This window comes from Carettochelys insculpta, chromosome 2 (genome assembly GCF_033958435.1).
Source record: "Carettochelys insculpta isolate YL-2023 chromosome 2, ASM3395843v1, whole genome shotgun sequence".
Taxonomy (NCBI): Eukaryota; Metazoa; Chordata; order Testudines; family Carettochelyidae; genus Carettochelys; species Carettochelys insculpta.
The window spans coordinates 248,767,298-248,783,983 of NC_134138.1; the positions used below are offsets into that span (position 1 = coordinate 248,767,298).

Genomic DNA, 16,686 nt, shown 5'->3' on the forward strand with positions numbered 1-16,686 from the left:
GGAGAGTAGCCGAAGGACCTCCACCCGGAAGACCTACAAGCAGAAATGGACTCGATTCACTGCATGGTGTTCTGCCAAGCAGTTAGGTCCCATTGACATTCCTATACCTGTAATACTAGAATACTTATTGGACCTCAGTAGGGGTGGGCTTTCCCTATCCTCGCTAAAAGTCCACCTCGCCGCTATATCTGCTTTTCGGCATGCAGAGGAGGGGCCCACGGTATTTGCCCATCCTATTGTTACCAGGTTCCTGAAGGCCCTGGTAAACCTGTACCCCCCTCGGAAACCGCTTCCACCATCGTGGAACTTGGACCTGGTGCTCAGCGTGCTAACGGGCCCACCGTTTGAACCCTTAGCCACAGTTCCCCTACGTCTCCTTACGATAAAAACAACCTTCCTCCTTGCAATTACGTCAGCTCGCAGGGTGAGTGAGCTCGCAGCAGTTATGGCAACGCCGCCCTGCACAGTATCCTCAAAGGAGTCGGTAACTTTATGGCTGCACCCAGCCTTTGTTCCGAAAGTTTCTTCAGAGTTCCACCTTAACGAACCAATAGTTTTACCCTCGTTTTACCCGAAGCCTCACAGCTCCAGCAAGGAGGCACGCCTACATCTTCTGGACGTGAGGAGGGCGTTGGCCTTCTACATAGACAGAACTAAGTCCTTCCAGAAAACGGACAGACTTCTAGTCTCTCTCGCTCCCAGGTCAAAAGGAGAGGGTCTCTCTTCACAGAGAATCTCAAAACACATTGTGTCCTGTATAAAAATGTGCTACGAACTTCGAAAGACTCCTTTGCTGGCTCCGCCTAGGGCTCACTCCACCAGGGCGGTGGCGGCGTCAACAGCCTTCTTTAAGGGCATTGCGTTAAAGGACATCTGTAGAGCGGCGACCTGGTCATCCTATGACACCTTCGCCAAACATTATGCACTACATCGGGTATACCAAGAGGACACCTGTCTGTCGACAGCAGTCCTTTCGGGGACAAGCTGCACATAAACCGATTACCCACCTCCTTACTTGGGTTACTGCTGGGTAGTCACCTATTGTGGAGCACCCACGGGGACACTCGTAGAAGAAAGAGAAGTTACTCACCGTAGTAACGGTGGTTCTTCGAGATGTGTCCCTGTGGGTGCTCCACCACCCGCCCATCCTCCCCGCTTCAGATCTCTGTTTAGTGTGTTTCAGGAGCATCTGAGGCGGTTGGTCAAGGAACTGGCGGGGACCGGATCGCGCACATGGCCGGGGACGCGCAAGGGAGGTGCGCACGCTGGCGCATGCATAATCCAGGAGAAACTGCTGGAAGAATTCCGATCTGCAGTGCCGGGCGAGCCCGGCACCTATTGTGGAGCACCCACGGGGACACATCTCGAAGAACCACCGTTACTACGATGAGTAACTTCTCTTTTTGCATCAGTCTTCACTATTCATCAGGTAGGGAAGGTTTTGCTCCTCTTGCAGTTTTTCCCTTTAGTGGGTTAACGGAATGAAAAAGGTCCAGGGCTTTAAGCAGTGCTATTACTGCTTGAAGTGAATGCCAGTGAGCAATCCTCAGGACTCCTGCCTTTGTTGTTTGGGTGAAGCCCATCAAATAAGCAAGCCCTGTATCTGCAGGGGTTTCAAGCCCCGGACCCGTAAGGGGCGTGACTTTTGGCTCCAGCAGCTCCTCATGGAGTCAGCACATCAGCTGCCGCAACAAATCTCCACGTGACCACAAGCCATCTATGCAACAGACCTACCTGGCCCAATGGACGTGCTTCTCCTGCTAGTGCACTCAGCATAATCTTGTACCTATGTCTATATTTGTCCCATGGATGCTGGACTACCATATTTCCCTGAATCAGTAAGGCCTTGCTTTTTCATGTATAAAGGTTCACCTGGTAGCCATATGGGCCTTCCATCCTGGGGAGGGTGGGTGATGTGTTTTTGCGCCCTCGAAGGTGGGGTACTGGCTCAAAGGCTTTGACAAACTTCGCTCACTGTCTTTCTGGTTTGTCCCCCCTGGGATTTTAACCTGGTCCTCTGGGTGCTTATGTGCCCTGCCCTTGAACCATTCACCACTTGTTTGTCTCCTCTTTCTCTCTTGGAAAGTGGCCTTCCTGGTGACTATGACCTCTGCCAGAAGAGTGTCTGAGCTCCAGGCCCACATGTCTGAGCCCCCGTACACAGTGTTCCGTAAGAGCAAGGTCCAACTACACCCTCATCCAGCTTCTTGTTGAAAGTGGTCTAACCTGTTCCATGTTAGGACATTTTCCTGCCTAAGCTTCATAGCTCTTAGCAGGAGTAGCAGCTGCACTCCCTCAGTGTGAGACAGGCGCTTTCCTTCTGTATTGATTGGACCAAGCTTTTCATGACCATCACTGAGCACATGAAGGGACTCCTGGTTTCATCACTGTGCATTTTTTTTCTGGATCTTGTTCTGTATATTGGTGTGTTATAGCCTCGCAAAAGTCTTCCCACTGTGACAGTGCACTTTACATGAGCTCAGGCAGTAATCTAGATGAGATGCAGGCTTTGGGGGTGGTTCTCCTGGAGTCAGCTGCACATTGACTTTTCTTCCTGGGTTTAGCTTGGGAATCACCTAACTTGAAGAGAGATGAGCAAGCACTCGAAGAAGAAAAAATGGTTACTGTTGTTAACTGTTGTTCTTGGAGTTGCGTTGCTCTTTTTTCAAAACCCAACCTTTTGCCCCACTGTTGGAGTGTATGGGAAGAAGGAACTGAGGGAGTGAGGGGTCAGCTTGGTCATATATAGGCTTAATAGCTGCCACTCCGAGGGGCTTCCCAGACAACCCAGTTGCTAGATAGAACTTTCTGACAGCCATGCACACATGCCCACGCACACACACCTAGCCCAGATAGACATGAGACATCTTGAAGAACAAGTTACATTTTTTCCCTTTTACTTCTGACTGTTTGGTGAACTTAAGAGAACCCTCCATTGAAGTTGGTGCCTTATGAAGATATAAAATCCTTTGTTTTGCCTAAAATCTTTAAAAACAAATTTTATCATAAACAGAGAGAAATTTCATAAACATGCCTTATTATGAAAATGACAGAAAATGAATTAGTGTTCCCTTTTTCTGAAGGCAGTGAACTTTGGAATGAACACACTAAACCACTTTGACTGATTAATTTAAAATAATGTCTTTGTGGGTTTAATTATGTGATAATTTGGAATGTTTACTTTTTGAAGGCTTTAGAGAATATGTTTAAAATATTAGACATACTGATGAAGAAAATGTAAAACAGAGAAAAACTGGAACTTGTATACCATAATATGTAATGTTATGTTCCACAGGACAATTGACTTGCTCCTACTACAAAGTTTTTGTAAATAAATCCCTGAAAAACTCCAGAATATATCAAAAACCGATGGCTGACTCTTTTTTATTCCCAATTTTAATGTTTTTAATTAGGTACCTTCTGCATTGCCAGCCTTCACAATTTGACATCCAGTGGAAAACAAGTTTCATCTTTTTTAGAAAGAAATTTTAGAAGCATATTTTTTTTCCAAATGTCACTTGCTACATTAGGGTTCAGGGCTTTGGCTGGAATAGATGAGAAGAGGGATACATTAGTGAGGGAGTGGCACTCAGCAGAACAGGGGTAGAGTATGGGCCGGGTGACATGCTGGGCAGCTTTCCTTCCCAAGCAGCAGCTTCACCCACACCCATGCTCTTTAACACTGCTCATTAATCAGTTGAGTAAAGTCAGTCTTTGCTGCCCAGAATTTGAGGCTTACTGAATTCAGAATGTCTGCAGGTGTGGAATCAAAGCTGGTTGTTCCTGCATTGTTGTGCAGAATTGTACCAGGTGACTAAAGGAGCACATTGAGTTCTTAAGTTCCTTGTAAACAAAAACTCTTTCCACTGAGTCACATGAAGACATAAATCCACTCTACTTACTGTAATTTCTCAAATTCTGTTTCAGTTAGACCAAAAAGTTATCTGGACTTCACGGATTACCAAAAACCTGCAAAAACAATACATTCAGTCATCTGTAGGCCTCCAAAAATTACCATGTTTCAAGAGTTCAGTAATGCAGAATATGTAACTGTCCTGTTTTAACTCACTAGTTTTATTATAGTTAGATTTAAAGGTGTCGACGTTTCCATTGACTAAATTTTGCTATGCAGAATTGTCCTTAAAAATTAAAATAGTTCTTTCCCTAGTGAGACTTTTTGTCACACTTGAATTTAAGAAGAATCTACGCTAAGTTTGACTGACTAAATTGAGCTGCTCTTTTCCTAAACATACATTTTATAAAGATATAGAAAATAATTCATGCTATAGCAATAATAAACAAGAGTACTCAGCTTCACTTTTACTCAAATAAAAAAAATTATGGTGTATTGATGTAACATGAAAGCAAGATTGATTGAAGTAAGGCTTTTTATCATGCATATTTTATCACCAGACTGTAATTTGAGTTCAAGAGCTTAATAGGATTCCGAAAAGGAGTACTCATCTTTATGGATGAAAATAATTGACACTTGGGTTATATTAAATTAAACATTACAAAGGATGCAAATTCTTATGATGCTTGAGGACATAAACGAAATTGCAAACAGAGACAGAGGAAGAAACTTTCTCTATTAACATGTTATTCTGTAGCTGCCTACTGTGAGGATTCCAGCCCCACCCCTCCACCCCCCTTTTTTTGGACATGTCTATTCAATGTCAGAGACACGGAATCACACTGTATGAACTCTTGTACTCTTGTTGTTAATCCTATTGCAGCTTCTATTTTTGTTGTTTTCCTGCTTGAATTCTGATCTGTAGTGGTGGTCTTGGTGTGTAACCCAAATTTGACACGTCATCCCATCTTTTTGCCAAGTTCATCATGTTCTTAGAAGTGTTTATTTCTGAAAGATAATGTCCACTAATCAAAGGCAGAAATGCAATAAACTGGAGTAAATGTACAGTGGAATTAAAATTTAGCAAGAAATGAAATTTAATAACAATAAAGGTTGAAAAAAATCTTGTCTTGGAAAAAGTATGCTCAGTGTGTCTTGGTGATGTCACTGGCAACAAATAAGAAGTTGGAAGCTGTTATAATAATGGAATTCATGGTAAGATATTTTAGTGTATTACACCTAAAACATTTTAGGGGCCGAAAATAAGATTTACATTCCTTTTTAATATTAAACTACCATAAAAATGAATTCCAGTAACTATGTCAGTATGTCTTTCAGTTTCCCAGTCCTTTGTGTGGGCCAACAAGAAGCTAATCCTTCATATTTTATGTCAGTAGTGTACTTGTATGGATTTGTGGCAAAACACTTAATTGGGAAGGAAAAACTAAATTAATCTTTGTCTTCTGTTCAGAGTCTGCATCTGTGGACAAGTCTGTGTCCCATTCTTGTACAACACCTTCCACATCGGCTTCTGGACTGAATCCAACTTCTGCACCTGCTACTTCTACCGTCCCTGTTTCACCTGTCCCGCAATCACCAATTCCTCCATTACTTCAAGACCCAAATCTTCTTCGACAGCTGCTGCCTGCTCTTCAAGCCACCTTGCAGCTTAATAACTCTAGTGTAGATATATCCAAAATAAATGAAGGTAAGAGTTCTACAAAAATTTAATATAATATTACTTTATAACTTTTATTTCTGTAATTCCAGTGTATAATAATATAAAACCATAGTAGGTGGGGTCTTGTTGAAAATAAGGGGAGTAAAACTGTGCATCACAGGCAAATGAATACCTGGCTAACTTAGTTGTGCTTTTTAGGGTTATAATTTAACTTTTTAACTTGCCATATTAGTTACTATAATAAAATATAATATATAAATGCTTAAATAGCAAGATAATTTATGTGCACAAGTAGTCTCATTGGAATTGGGAGTACTGTTGTTTTTTGTTCTGTCTGGGACACACATCTGTCTGCCAGTACAGAAAGGATAGGCTGCGTAACCTTGCTATGCTAAAGATTTAATTCTGGTGATCTCCCTGTGTATGTTCCATCTCAGGTGCACATGTGCCCCATGTTCCTTTGATTGGAGAATTGCTGTATCAAATATTATTCTGGTTGCCCGTGTTCTCCGGACGTCTTTGTGCCTCTTGATGAACTTGTGTTGATCTGTGTCGGGTAACCGCTCTTAGTTTCTTCTCGGTAGCCTAAGATCGAGCCGTTCATGTGCTCGCTGTTATTCTTAACATTCACCTTTAATGTCACTTAGTGTAATTTGTTCAATGTAGTCCAGTTAGTTAGTCATCACTGTTAGTTGGATTGATCCCTTTTCCACTGTTGGAGTTTTTCCACTGAATACCCTGTTTCTTTCCTTCGCCTTTTTTTTTTTTTTTTTTTTTTTTCTTTTTTTGAGAGGGTTTCTTAAAGGATTATCATTGTATATTATGCCATGTTTTCTGCCTTCTAGTGCAACATTTCGTGCTCTAAGTTCATCCTGATTAGCAACAGTCATTCTTCAGTGCCTGTGCTGTTTGGGGGACACCCTTATACAATCCATATGTAAGATCTACTGCTTTTACAAGGAAATCCAGAAAGAGAAATTTAAATTTCTTCAAAAATCACCTCTGAGCTAGCTCTGAGTGCAGCTTTGGACTGTAGCTAGACAACCTTCTGTATACCTTTTTTAGACTTTACATTTGGTACAACCTCTGTATTTTGATCACAGGGATCTTTGTGGGATTAGGTCAAATGTACTGACAAGGCTACAAGAAAAAAATGTCTCCCACCATAGAGCTTTCTTAGAAAATCTGTGTCATCCCAGGATCTTGCAGATCTATAGTAGGAATATTTTAGAACCTCAAGCAGCACTGGGAGTTCATCAAAGAACTCATGCTCTCCTAAGAGTAATGTGACCATATTTCCTTATGCCAAATATACGACACCAGGGTGTGGGCGGGGAGGGGTGCTTGTGGCTCCTTGGCTGGAGCTGCCAACCAAGTGCAGCTCCCCAGAACGGGGCTGCTGCTCCACAGGTGAGCTTCCTGGTTGAAGGGGTAGTTGCCCTGCGGAAAGGGGATGTTTGTCAGCTGCCCCACACTGCCAGGCTCCAGGAATGCTGCAGGGATGCTCCCTGGCCCTAGCAGTGGCTGCCCTGTGGGGGCTGCTGCCCTGCCGGGAGGAGGCAGAATGGAGGAGAGGGAGGGCGCTTCCTGGCTGTGGAAGGCAACTGTGGCTCCTGGCTGCCCAGTGCCTCCAGGCACCAGGAATGGGGCTGCTGCCCCTTGGGAGAGCTCCCTGGCTCCGGGGGTTCCTCACTCTGGAGATGGCTGCCCCATGGGAGATGGGGAGGAGGAAGCAGCTGCACAGGAGGCTGTCCTGTGACAGGGATTGTGCTGCCTCCCAGCAGTGGTCTTCCCAGCTGCAGAGGCAGCTGCCCTACAGAGAGGCTGCCCAGCACTGCTAGGGCACCAGGTCCCCCTTAGAATTTTAAGAGGGGAGACAAAACACATTACCTTATCCCCTAATGCACCCTGTCTTATCTCTATGGGAGGGCTCGTGGCTCCCTCTCCTGCTGCTGCTTGTAGTGGCCAGTCAGTGCATGCTCCATGTGCTCTCAGGGCAGCTCCTTATTGATTTTTACTTGCAGCGACCGTTGCGGTGACTTGAGGAAAGGGCAGCTCAGCATGGGAAGTAAATATATGGGACAAGTAGTTTTTATTTTTTATTTTAAAAATGAAAGGTGGGATGCCTACCTAAAATACAGGACTGTGCTGGTGAAAATGGGATGGATGGGCAGCCTAACCCAGAGCAGTGGTGCTAAGCAGGCCTTGGTGCTCATCAGTCATACTCAGCAGAGAACCTGAGTCACTCTGCTTCTCAGAAACAGTATTGTCTGCCGACACCAAGTACTCTGATTCCAGAAGGTTGGTAACTGCAACCCCTGTACCTAAACCAGTATCCCCATCTTCTGCTCCAGCGTGCCAGAAGGTGTTGGCATCTTCTGTTTAGAAACACACCTCCAATGTGTACCCTAAATACTGGCACAATCTTCAAGACTGGTATTGGCAAAGCAGTCGATATTTGTACCATCTTGGACTGTTGTGGAGCCGTATTCAGCATCAACTCAGATACATTAGATCCTGCAAGAATACAGACATTTCAGGGATGTTTTTATTTCTGCAGACTGGAGTCACCACTGCTAATGGGTACTGAGCAGTATTTTTCCCAGTGCAGTCTACTTCTCCATTACCTGCTACAGAAGGTAGACAATGACCTGCAGCTTTTCTGTCTGAACCACTGCTGATATATGTTGAGGATTCCTGTATATTCCCATATCTCTGTCCAGGCATCTCTGATCTGTAATGGAGAATGTATCTTCATCGCTTAGTCTCAGAGAGAAGTGCACAGGGAGTAGCAATCTTAGGCCCCAATGGATGCCGTCTCGTCAACTGTAGGGTTCTTCTTACCCCACCCCCACCCAATGGTCATATTGTGGCCCTTTGCAGTTCTCAAGGGCTACGTCTACACTAGCCCCAAACTTCGAAATGGCCATTCAAATGGCCATTTCGAAGTTTACTAATAAAGCGCTGAAATGCATATTCAGTGCTTCATTAGCATGCAGGCGGCCGCGGCGCTTCAAAATTGACGCGGCTTGCTCCGACGGGGCTCCTTTTCGAAAGGACCCTGCCTACTTCGAAGTTCCCTTATTCCCATGAGCAGATGGGAATAAGGGCACTTTGAAGTAGGCGGCGGGGTCCTTTCGAAAAGGAGCCCTGTTGGGACGAGCTGTGCGGTGGCGACCTGTGTCAATTTCGAAGCGCCGCGGCCTCCCGCATGCTAATGAAGCGCTGAATATGCATTTCAGCGCTTCATTAGTAAACTTCGAAATGGCCATTTGCGTGGCCATTTCAAAGTTTGGGGCTAGTGTAGACACAGCCTAGAGCTCCTTTCTTCTACTCTGGAGAGCATAGAGAGATTGTCCTGTTGCATGTCTTCTTCCACAGCCTCAGGAATAAGCATGCTACAGCAAAAGGCAGCAGCTGACAAAGTAACCCTTTTCCCCATTCTCCAGCAAATATTTCTTCATCAGATGAAGCTGTAATGTACTGACTGTCTTCCAGAGCTGATGAAATTATGTTGCTGAGCTGCTCCAGAAACCACTAAAGAGGGTTCAAGAGCTGCAAAATAAACTTTTGACGACATATATGCTACAGTCTACTTGAATTGCATTACCAGTCAATGAAGGTCTTTTGAAATCTGGTAAAACCAGCTGACAGACCTCTGCCTCAGCAGGCAAAAAATTATGTGCCAGCCAAAGATTGAATTTGCTTTCTCACCCCTTACCAAATTCCTTAGTTATTTGGTTCTGTAAATGACTGCTGCTATTACTCACTTTTCGTCCTCAACTAAGCATCAATTTTGATGGCACAGTTGAGAGCCCAGACCATCCTTGCTTGAAGAATCTCCACCTGCATCACACAACTCATTTACCAATGCTTGAAGAAGGTAAGTTTTCCGATGTTTTACCTGGATGGGATGGTATGTGAAGAAGAAATTACTAACCTTGTTCAGTAACTGGAGTTCTTCAAGGTGTCCCTATGGATGCTCCAGTTCCCACTGTCCTTGCCTTCTACTTCAGGGTTTTGTCTCATCGGATATAATGGTAGAGAAGGAACTGAGGGCGGTTTGCCAGCATAGCTATGTAGATCCTGGATGTGTGGCATGAGGATATCTGGACTACATTCGTGTACCTTCATCATCACCTGCTAATATGCTATTACATCGCTGTTCATGTGTGCTGAAATTTCTAATGGATTTTTACATCTCCATGAGCTAACAGGTTTTTTTATTATGGAATAGAATTTTCTCCGACTTTGGTCCTGTAGACCAAAGACAGGAAGTGAGCTGTGGAACATTTGCAAATTTCCAGACACCAGACAAATGAGACTTTTTTTGCATTCTAACAAATGAGATCGTGGACAGATTCTTTTCAGAGTTTAAAAACAGAAATGATTTGAAAAACTCTCAACAGGCCCTCATTCAGTTCTGTCAGAAACAATAATGGCTTTTTGATTGTTGGATTTTAATCTTAAGTTTAAACAGTCATTGGCAATTAACAAGTGTATAGAATCCATATTGCTGTTAGTGAAAATGAGTCAATTTTTTCAAATGTCTAAACTTGGATTTTTGAGTGCTCTTAAAGCACCTATATTAGCCTTTTCTGTGCTTTTCTTTACAAATCTGACCGGACTATATGTTCCAACAGAAAATTAGAAAATGTTGCTCAAACTTACTTGTTGGTTAGTTCTTACAGCAGCTGTGACACAAGCCTCTCTGCAATCTATACTCCATAAGATTCTCACTGCTGGACCATCTGCTTTCAATATTACTTCCCTGATCTCTCAAGCTGCACAACTCTCTGCACAAGGTATTTCAAGTATCACTTGCCTTTATGTAAAAATGTCAGATAACTTTCTGTAAGGGTAACTATAACTAAAACTCACTGAGTGATAACAATGGTAATTAAATGTCTCATCTAAAGTTGCATGCAGAGGCGTCCCATCCATTGGATGGTTTGGGACGGCCACCCAGGCCCCATTCTTTATGGGGGAGGGTCCCTGTGGTGGCTGCCTCAGCTGTCCTATGGACAGACCTGATGTGGAGTGGCACGATCTTAGTGGGAGCCAGAGCAGCCTGATAGTCTGCCCTGCCCTGCTGCGCTGCCCTCGCCCACTGCAGCAGCAGCAGGCTGGGGGTGTGGTGTGGTGGAGAAGGTTGCTGAGCCCCTTTGACTTCTGCCATGGTCAGGGCGAGGGGAAGAGGTGAGTTCTGCTCCCACTGTGTACCAGACTCCCATTAATCTCCCAGCTTGTCATATGCAGGTGATTACTGGGAATCTGGTGTGGGATAGGTTGGAGCAGGGGTCAGGTCTGTGAGGATCCCCACTCCTGGGGCCTGGGGAGATGGATTACCCTAGACCTTAGGACCGCCTATTGATGGCCCTGATTGTATGTTACCCTTCCTTTGAGGGTAGGATGCCTGATACACACTAAAAACTGAGGGCTATGTAAATGTAAAGTGTGACACAAAGTCAAACTCCACTAGGTCTTTTCTGTCTTAACTTCTCTGATTCTCTAACTTGACAAATAATGCATGGGTAATATTAAACTCTTTTTGGGGAATTCAGCATTCAGGCACTGCATCTTTCCAATCAAAGGTTTAGATTAATCTGTTGTATGGAGGAAGAACCAGAATATTTAGCATTGGATACCTGACTCTGGTTACTGAACACCTTTTTCCTCATGATACTCCTGTGCTTATGACCAGTAGAGACTTTTAATCTGGAGTCCATCAGTTTAACCTTGAACCTCATGTTAAGTGAGATTGTGAAACAGTATCTTTTCTGAGAGGGATCTTTTGATTCTGGAATGTACTACTGTTCTGATGTTAATCTACACAGTACAATACAAACTCTGCTTTTGGTGGAATCTTGGGAAGGTGCTAGTTTAAATACAGTAAAACTAGAGATTGAACTGAGCTTGATATGGTCTTGTGGTAGAGTAGTAGGGAGTGTTTCTGTGGTATGTGTTGTGGGGTTTTGGGTTTTCCTAACTGTAGAATTGAAAAGCGTATTGTCAGCATTGTTTAATGTGTTGGCTTTTTTAAATGAGATTCTAAGCACCTTAAATAGCTGCTGCATACGTATTTCATTCTTCTGGATGAAGTATATTAGAATGTTTTTAGATTAATTAATTGGATCGTGCATTTTAATGTAAGAATTTTTGAATGAGACTAAAATTTTCTCCACATTTAAAGGCCCTGACTTTCAAAGGCGCTTAGTGGTCTGAGTTGAAATGAGATTGTGAAGCGCTCTGCTTCTCTGTAGATACCTAACTAAACTGATGAGAGTTTTCAAAAGTGCCCAGCAGCCAATAGCTCTTTCTGTTTTAAGGACCTCTTGAACAACTTTGTAACTTTTCCTTCTGATTGCTTAGTTGGGTCTTTTCTGCATTTTGCATGTTATTTTATTATGCTTTCTATTTTGACTTTGTTTATACACTGTAGCCCACCACCATTAAGCAGCTTTTACACGTAGATAGAAAAAATGCTGTAAAATTCTGTCATGTCTTTTTATAGCTCAGCCATCTAATCAATCTCCAATGTCTTTAACATCGGATGCCTCATCACCAAGGTCATATGTTTCTCCAAGAATAAGCACGCCTCAAACCAACACAGTTCCTCTGAAACCTTTGATGAATACACCCCCTGTATCATCACAGCCAAAGGTAAGATGTGTAGTGATTTATGGAGAAGTTGTGCCAGTAAAGGACCAAAGGATGGTAACCTGTGATTTGAAGAACAGATAAAGAAGCCATTTGTAAAAGTTTTGTGTATTATTGATTGGTAATTATGTATATGCACAAGCATATCAATAAAAGTCATGGAAGGTTTTTGTCAGCATAAAATGAAGAGCTATTCTTGTTTTCTAAAATTTTTCATGGTACAACTCCACTTCCATTAAGAGACTCTGCAAAACTGGCATTATGAAGTATTGTAATCTTGTTGATTTCTAGTAATGTTTTTTTGAACATAACAAATATTGGAAAGTTTCAGTCATTATTCAGCATTTTTCTGCTGTTTGCACCTCCCTCTTTTCCTGTTACAGTTTTATTCTGATTTTGCTCAGAGCTGTCACGCTGTCTGGAGTAGATCAAGAGCACTAGTCCCAACCTCAGGCCAGACTGTTGCCAGCTAGGGCACAAACCCCAAACTGGTTGTGAGTTCTGTATTTGAATTTCTCCAACCAAATGTTAAGTGTGGACTTGTCAAGCACAGTAACAGCCTTAACATGGAGTTACAGACAGTTCCCTTGGGGACTCTGCTGTTTCTTGCCACCCAGGCAAGTCTGTCTTTGTGGTAGACAGTCCCTTACACATTACAACAATGTCTATTTCCAGTCCTGAAGGACTAGTCATTTATCTCGGGTCAGTTGCATCCCAGATCACTCATCAAATGCAAAGTTTGTAGCAGTCCTATAATAAGTAACGGTTTATTAAGAAAAAGAAATGTTTCCAAGGTCAGAACAGGTAAATATAAACAGATTGAGTTAGTCTTGGGTTCCAGAAGGTGATAGAAAGTGCTGTGTTATGTAAGTTTTTTGTTCTCTAAAGGTGTAAGCCAAGATGCTTAGCTTGGTTGTCACTTACTTATGCTTACAAATATTTCCCTCTACAAATTCCAAGCAGAGTAGTGGTTAATTCTTACTCCCTTCTGCCATAGTTCTAACTGATGGGACAAGCGTTCGTACCCATCTCCTCTTAGTCGATGCATGTGTTATGGGACAGTTAAAGTCTTTGGCTATGTTTACGCTACTGGATAAATTCAAATATATTAAAATTGTTGCTATTACGCTGGGTTTTATAAATTCAAATTTGTGTATCCTCACCTTTCCACAGGCTCCCCACAAATTTGACTTATTGCTGTTACACTCAGTTGCCAAACATTGACTGTTGCAGCAGTGCATTGTGCGAACTTGTCCTACAGTTCCCTCAGCCCAGTAGCTTTCTGGATATTTTTGCTGGTGCAGCATGAGGCAAAAAATTACCTGTAAGTGGTTGTGGGTATGTGATGTCCTCTTCCCACGTTGCATTGCCCTCATTCCCTTCCCATGGAAAGCAAATGGCCATTTTTCCAGGAGGAAGGAAGGAAAAGTAGGATATGACATTAGCAAGATTGCCATATGGACTGAAATTTCTGACTTGTATAAGTGAATTGCTTCTTTATAACGGGGGGGAGGGACAGCTCAGTGGTTTGAGCATTGGTCTGCTAAACCCAGGATTGTGAGTTCAGTTCTTGAGGGGGCTGTGTATGGATCAGGGGCAAATAGATTTAAAATAAAAAAAACCTGTCTAGGATGGTGATAAGGACTGAACTCAATGACCTCTCAAAGTTCCTTCCAGTTCTGTGACATAGGTATATTGGAAAACAAAATTTTAGCTGTAACTGAATTATCAAAGCTTTTACAAAAAGCAGCAGGTGTCTGCAATGGGCAGCAAGGAGTCTGGAGTCTTCTCAGCTGGCCCTCCTCCCAGTGTTCCCTGTGTTTTCAGGAGGGGAAAGCATGAAGAAAGAGGATAGGAAAGGTTAGAAGGGAGATTTTGGGTTTCCCATTACATTGCCTTTCCAAAATGTGATGGCACTGAAATCTCTTACACTGAACTTATAACAGAAATAGGAATCTCCACTGGCCCTCCACCTACTATTCCCTGTGTGTTTCACGGGACCAAAGCATGAAGAAAGGTGATAGGAAATGTTAGGAAAAAGAATTTATAATTGAAATATTAAAGATTTTGCAAAAAAACAGCAAGTGTCTGCAATGGGCAGCAAGCCCTCAAAATATTTTTGGAAGTAGGGTCTGAGGTCTGTGGCTGCAGAGCCAGTTGAAATGCTCCTCTGCCCCCAGAAATCTTAGCTGCTGGGTGGAGATTTTCCCCCCCCCCCCCCCCCAGTGGCAGCAAGCCATCAAATATATATTTAGGGTGAGGGGGTGGGGTCTGGGGTTGGTGGCTGCAGAGCCAGTTGAAGAGGTTCCTGTGGCATCTGCAAGACCCCACAGGTCTTAGCCACCCAGGGAGACTTCACCCCAGCAGCAGCAAGCCCCCGAATATATACTTTAGGTGAGGGTTGGGTGAGTGCAGAGCCAGTTGAAGAGGTCCCCCGGGTGGCAGCAAGCTCCTGAAAATTTTAGCCACCAGGGGAGACTGCCACTGGGCAGCGGCAAGCCTCCTATAATCTTTCCTGCCCTTGGCTCCCTCACTGCCCACAAGCCAGGACATGGTGCTGCCTGGCAGCGTGATTCGCACTGAGCAGCAGGTATGTCTTTTAATAGAGTCGGGGGCTGGCCACATAATGTGGTTGGGTGTGGGAAAGACCCCGACTGCATGGGTCCTGTGGGGGATGGGGAGGCCTGCACAAATGTAAACTGCAGAAAAGAAGTTTCTCGGCCTCTCATACAAGCATGAACTCCACCCTCAACAGCCTGGCTGCCACGTGGTGCAGCAGAGCAGGGGCTGGCGTCAGTGCAGAAAAAAAAAAAGCACTCAGGTAGCAGAGGTAGAGACAGTACCGTTGCCGAGCTAACAGCATGACCCCACAGCCACAGGCTTCTGGGTGCTGAACGCAAATTCGCAGGCTTCCTGTTACCTAATTCTTGCACATCTGGAGAGCAGTGGAGATGGAAGCAGACAGAATGGAGCACTCTGGGGCATTGTGGGTTGCATACGGGACACCTCTGGAGACTACTGAATCCGGTTTAAAGACATGGAACTCCCACAATAGCTTTTATTCAAACTTCTAAATTCGAACTTGACGCTACACCCAGCTTGTTCTGACGATGATATAATATCAATACCAGTGCTCCCTAATTTGAGGTGGTGATATTTACAATTAAGACAGTGATATTTTAATATCGAACTGCCTTAAATTTGAATTTGTCCTGTAGAGTGGATGTAGCCTTTAAGTTTTGATATTTCACAATGGTTCATTTAGTTTTATAGGGCCTTCTAATGTCTAGGCCCAGCACTTATTTCTGTTAATACTTGTTTCCTTTTTGGTGTGTGACACAGTTTCAGAGGTTTACAGTGCAATATAACTTCTAGAGATAAGTGAGATGAGCATATGCAGTATCCTACAAGCATTTAAAGTTTAAACACACTTTTCAACGTCACATTATTAAAACAGATGTTGACACACAACTATGTATTTGTCGGTGTTCATTCAAACCTTGAGGGCCTTAGTTTGAGCTGGCACCTGGTCTGCCAGCATCACAATAGCAATAAACAAAATCTGCAGCTGTATTTGTATTTCTCTATCAGGCTTCATTCTTCCTCCCTGCCCCGTCCTCTGTGGTGCTTCTTGCAGTAGCACTTTCTCATAGGACCTCAGTTCACCCATCTCCCAAAGAGGAATTGGCATTATCATAGTATCAGAGAGGTAGCCGTGTTAGCCCGTAGCTTTGAGAACAGCAAGAAAGAAGTCTTGCGGCACCCTATAGACTAACAGATATTTTGGAGCATAAGCTTTCGTGGGCAAAGACCCGCTTCATCAGATGCATGAGTCAGGGAGTGCTTTCAGAGGGATATTTAAAGAGGGGGGTCCCAGTAAGAGGGAGTGCCAGAGCTGACAAGGTCTATTCAGTAAGGTGGAAATGGCCCAGTATCAACAGTGCTTGTCAAAAGAGGAAAAACAAGTCAGATCAGATAGGGGGATGTGAGCCTTTGTCAGAGTCTAACGGGGAGATATTACTAATATCTCCAGGTATTGCATCTGGATCCAAGCATCCCTGCATCTGACCAAGTTGAGGCTAGTTGGCAAACTTCTGTGGACAGAAGCTATTATGCAGCGATGTAAGACGTTTCAGTCCAAAGCAGAGTGGACTCTATTAGCAAGCCCTGTTTCAAGGGAGTGGGAGTATTTCTTGTTGTGGTCTATTAAGTTCTTAGGTGCCTCTGTTCTATACTTGTTGACTTTCAAACACTCAGGATGCCATTACACTTGAGTAACCTGGCTACTATATTAGCACATCACCCATCTGAGTAATTGGAAATTTTTCTCACTCTGTGGTATCAAGATATTATAAAGGATTGATTCATCCATTTCCACTGATTTAAGAAGCCATTCACTGTTTGGGACATGGACGTGATGATCCTCTCTTTGATAAACCCTCCCATAGAACCTCTGTTGTCCTGTTTATTATATTATCTCCCTATTGAAACA

The 16,686-nt window shown here is 43.6% G+C and overlaps 1 protein-coding gene across 4 annotated transcripts in view; it reads left to right on the plus strand.

Moving 5' to 3' along the window:
- WAC (WW domain containing adaptor with coiled-coil) overlaps window positions 1-16,686 on the plus strand; it is a 110,629-nt gene that overhangs the window by 81,697 nt on the left and 12,246 nt on the right. For all 4 annotated transcript variants that reach the window (XM_074984911.1, XM_074984910.1, XM_074984912.1 and 1 more), the window contains exons 8-10: window positions 5,325-5,561; window positions 10,217-10,339; window positions 12,049-12,197. In XM_074984911.1, coding sequence (XP_074841012.1) covers window positions 5,325-5,561; window positions 10,217-10,339; window positions 12,049-12,197 — 509 coding nt within the window. The remainder of the gene's footprint in view (window positions 1-5,324; window positions 5,562-10,216; window positions 10,340-12,048; window positions 12,198-16,686) is intronic.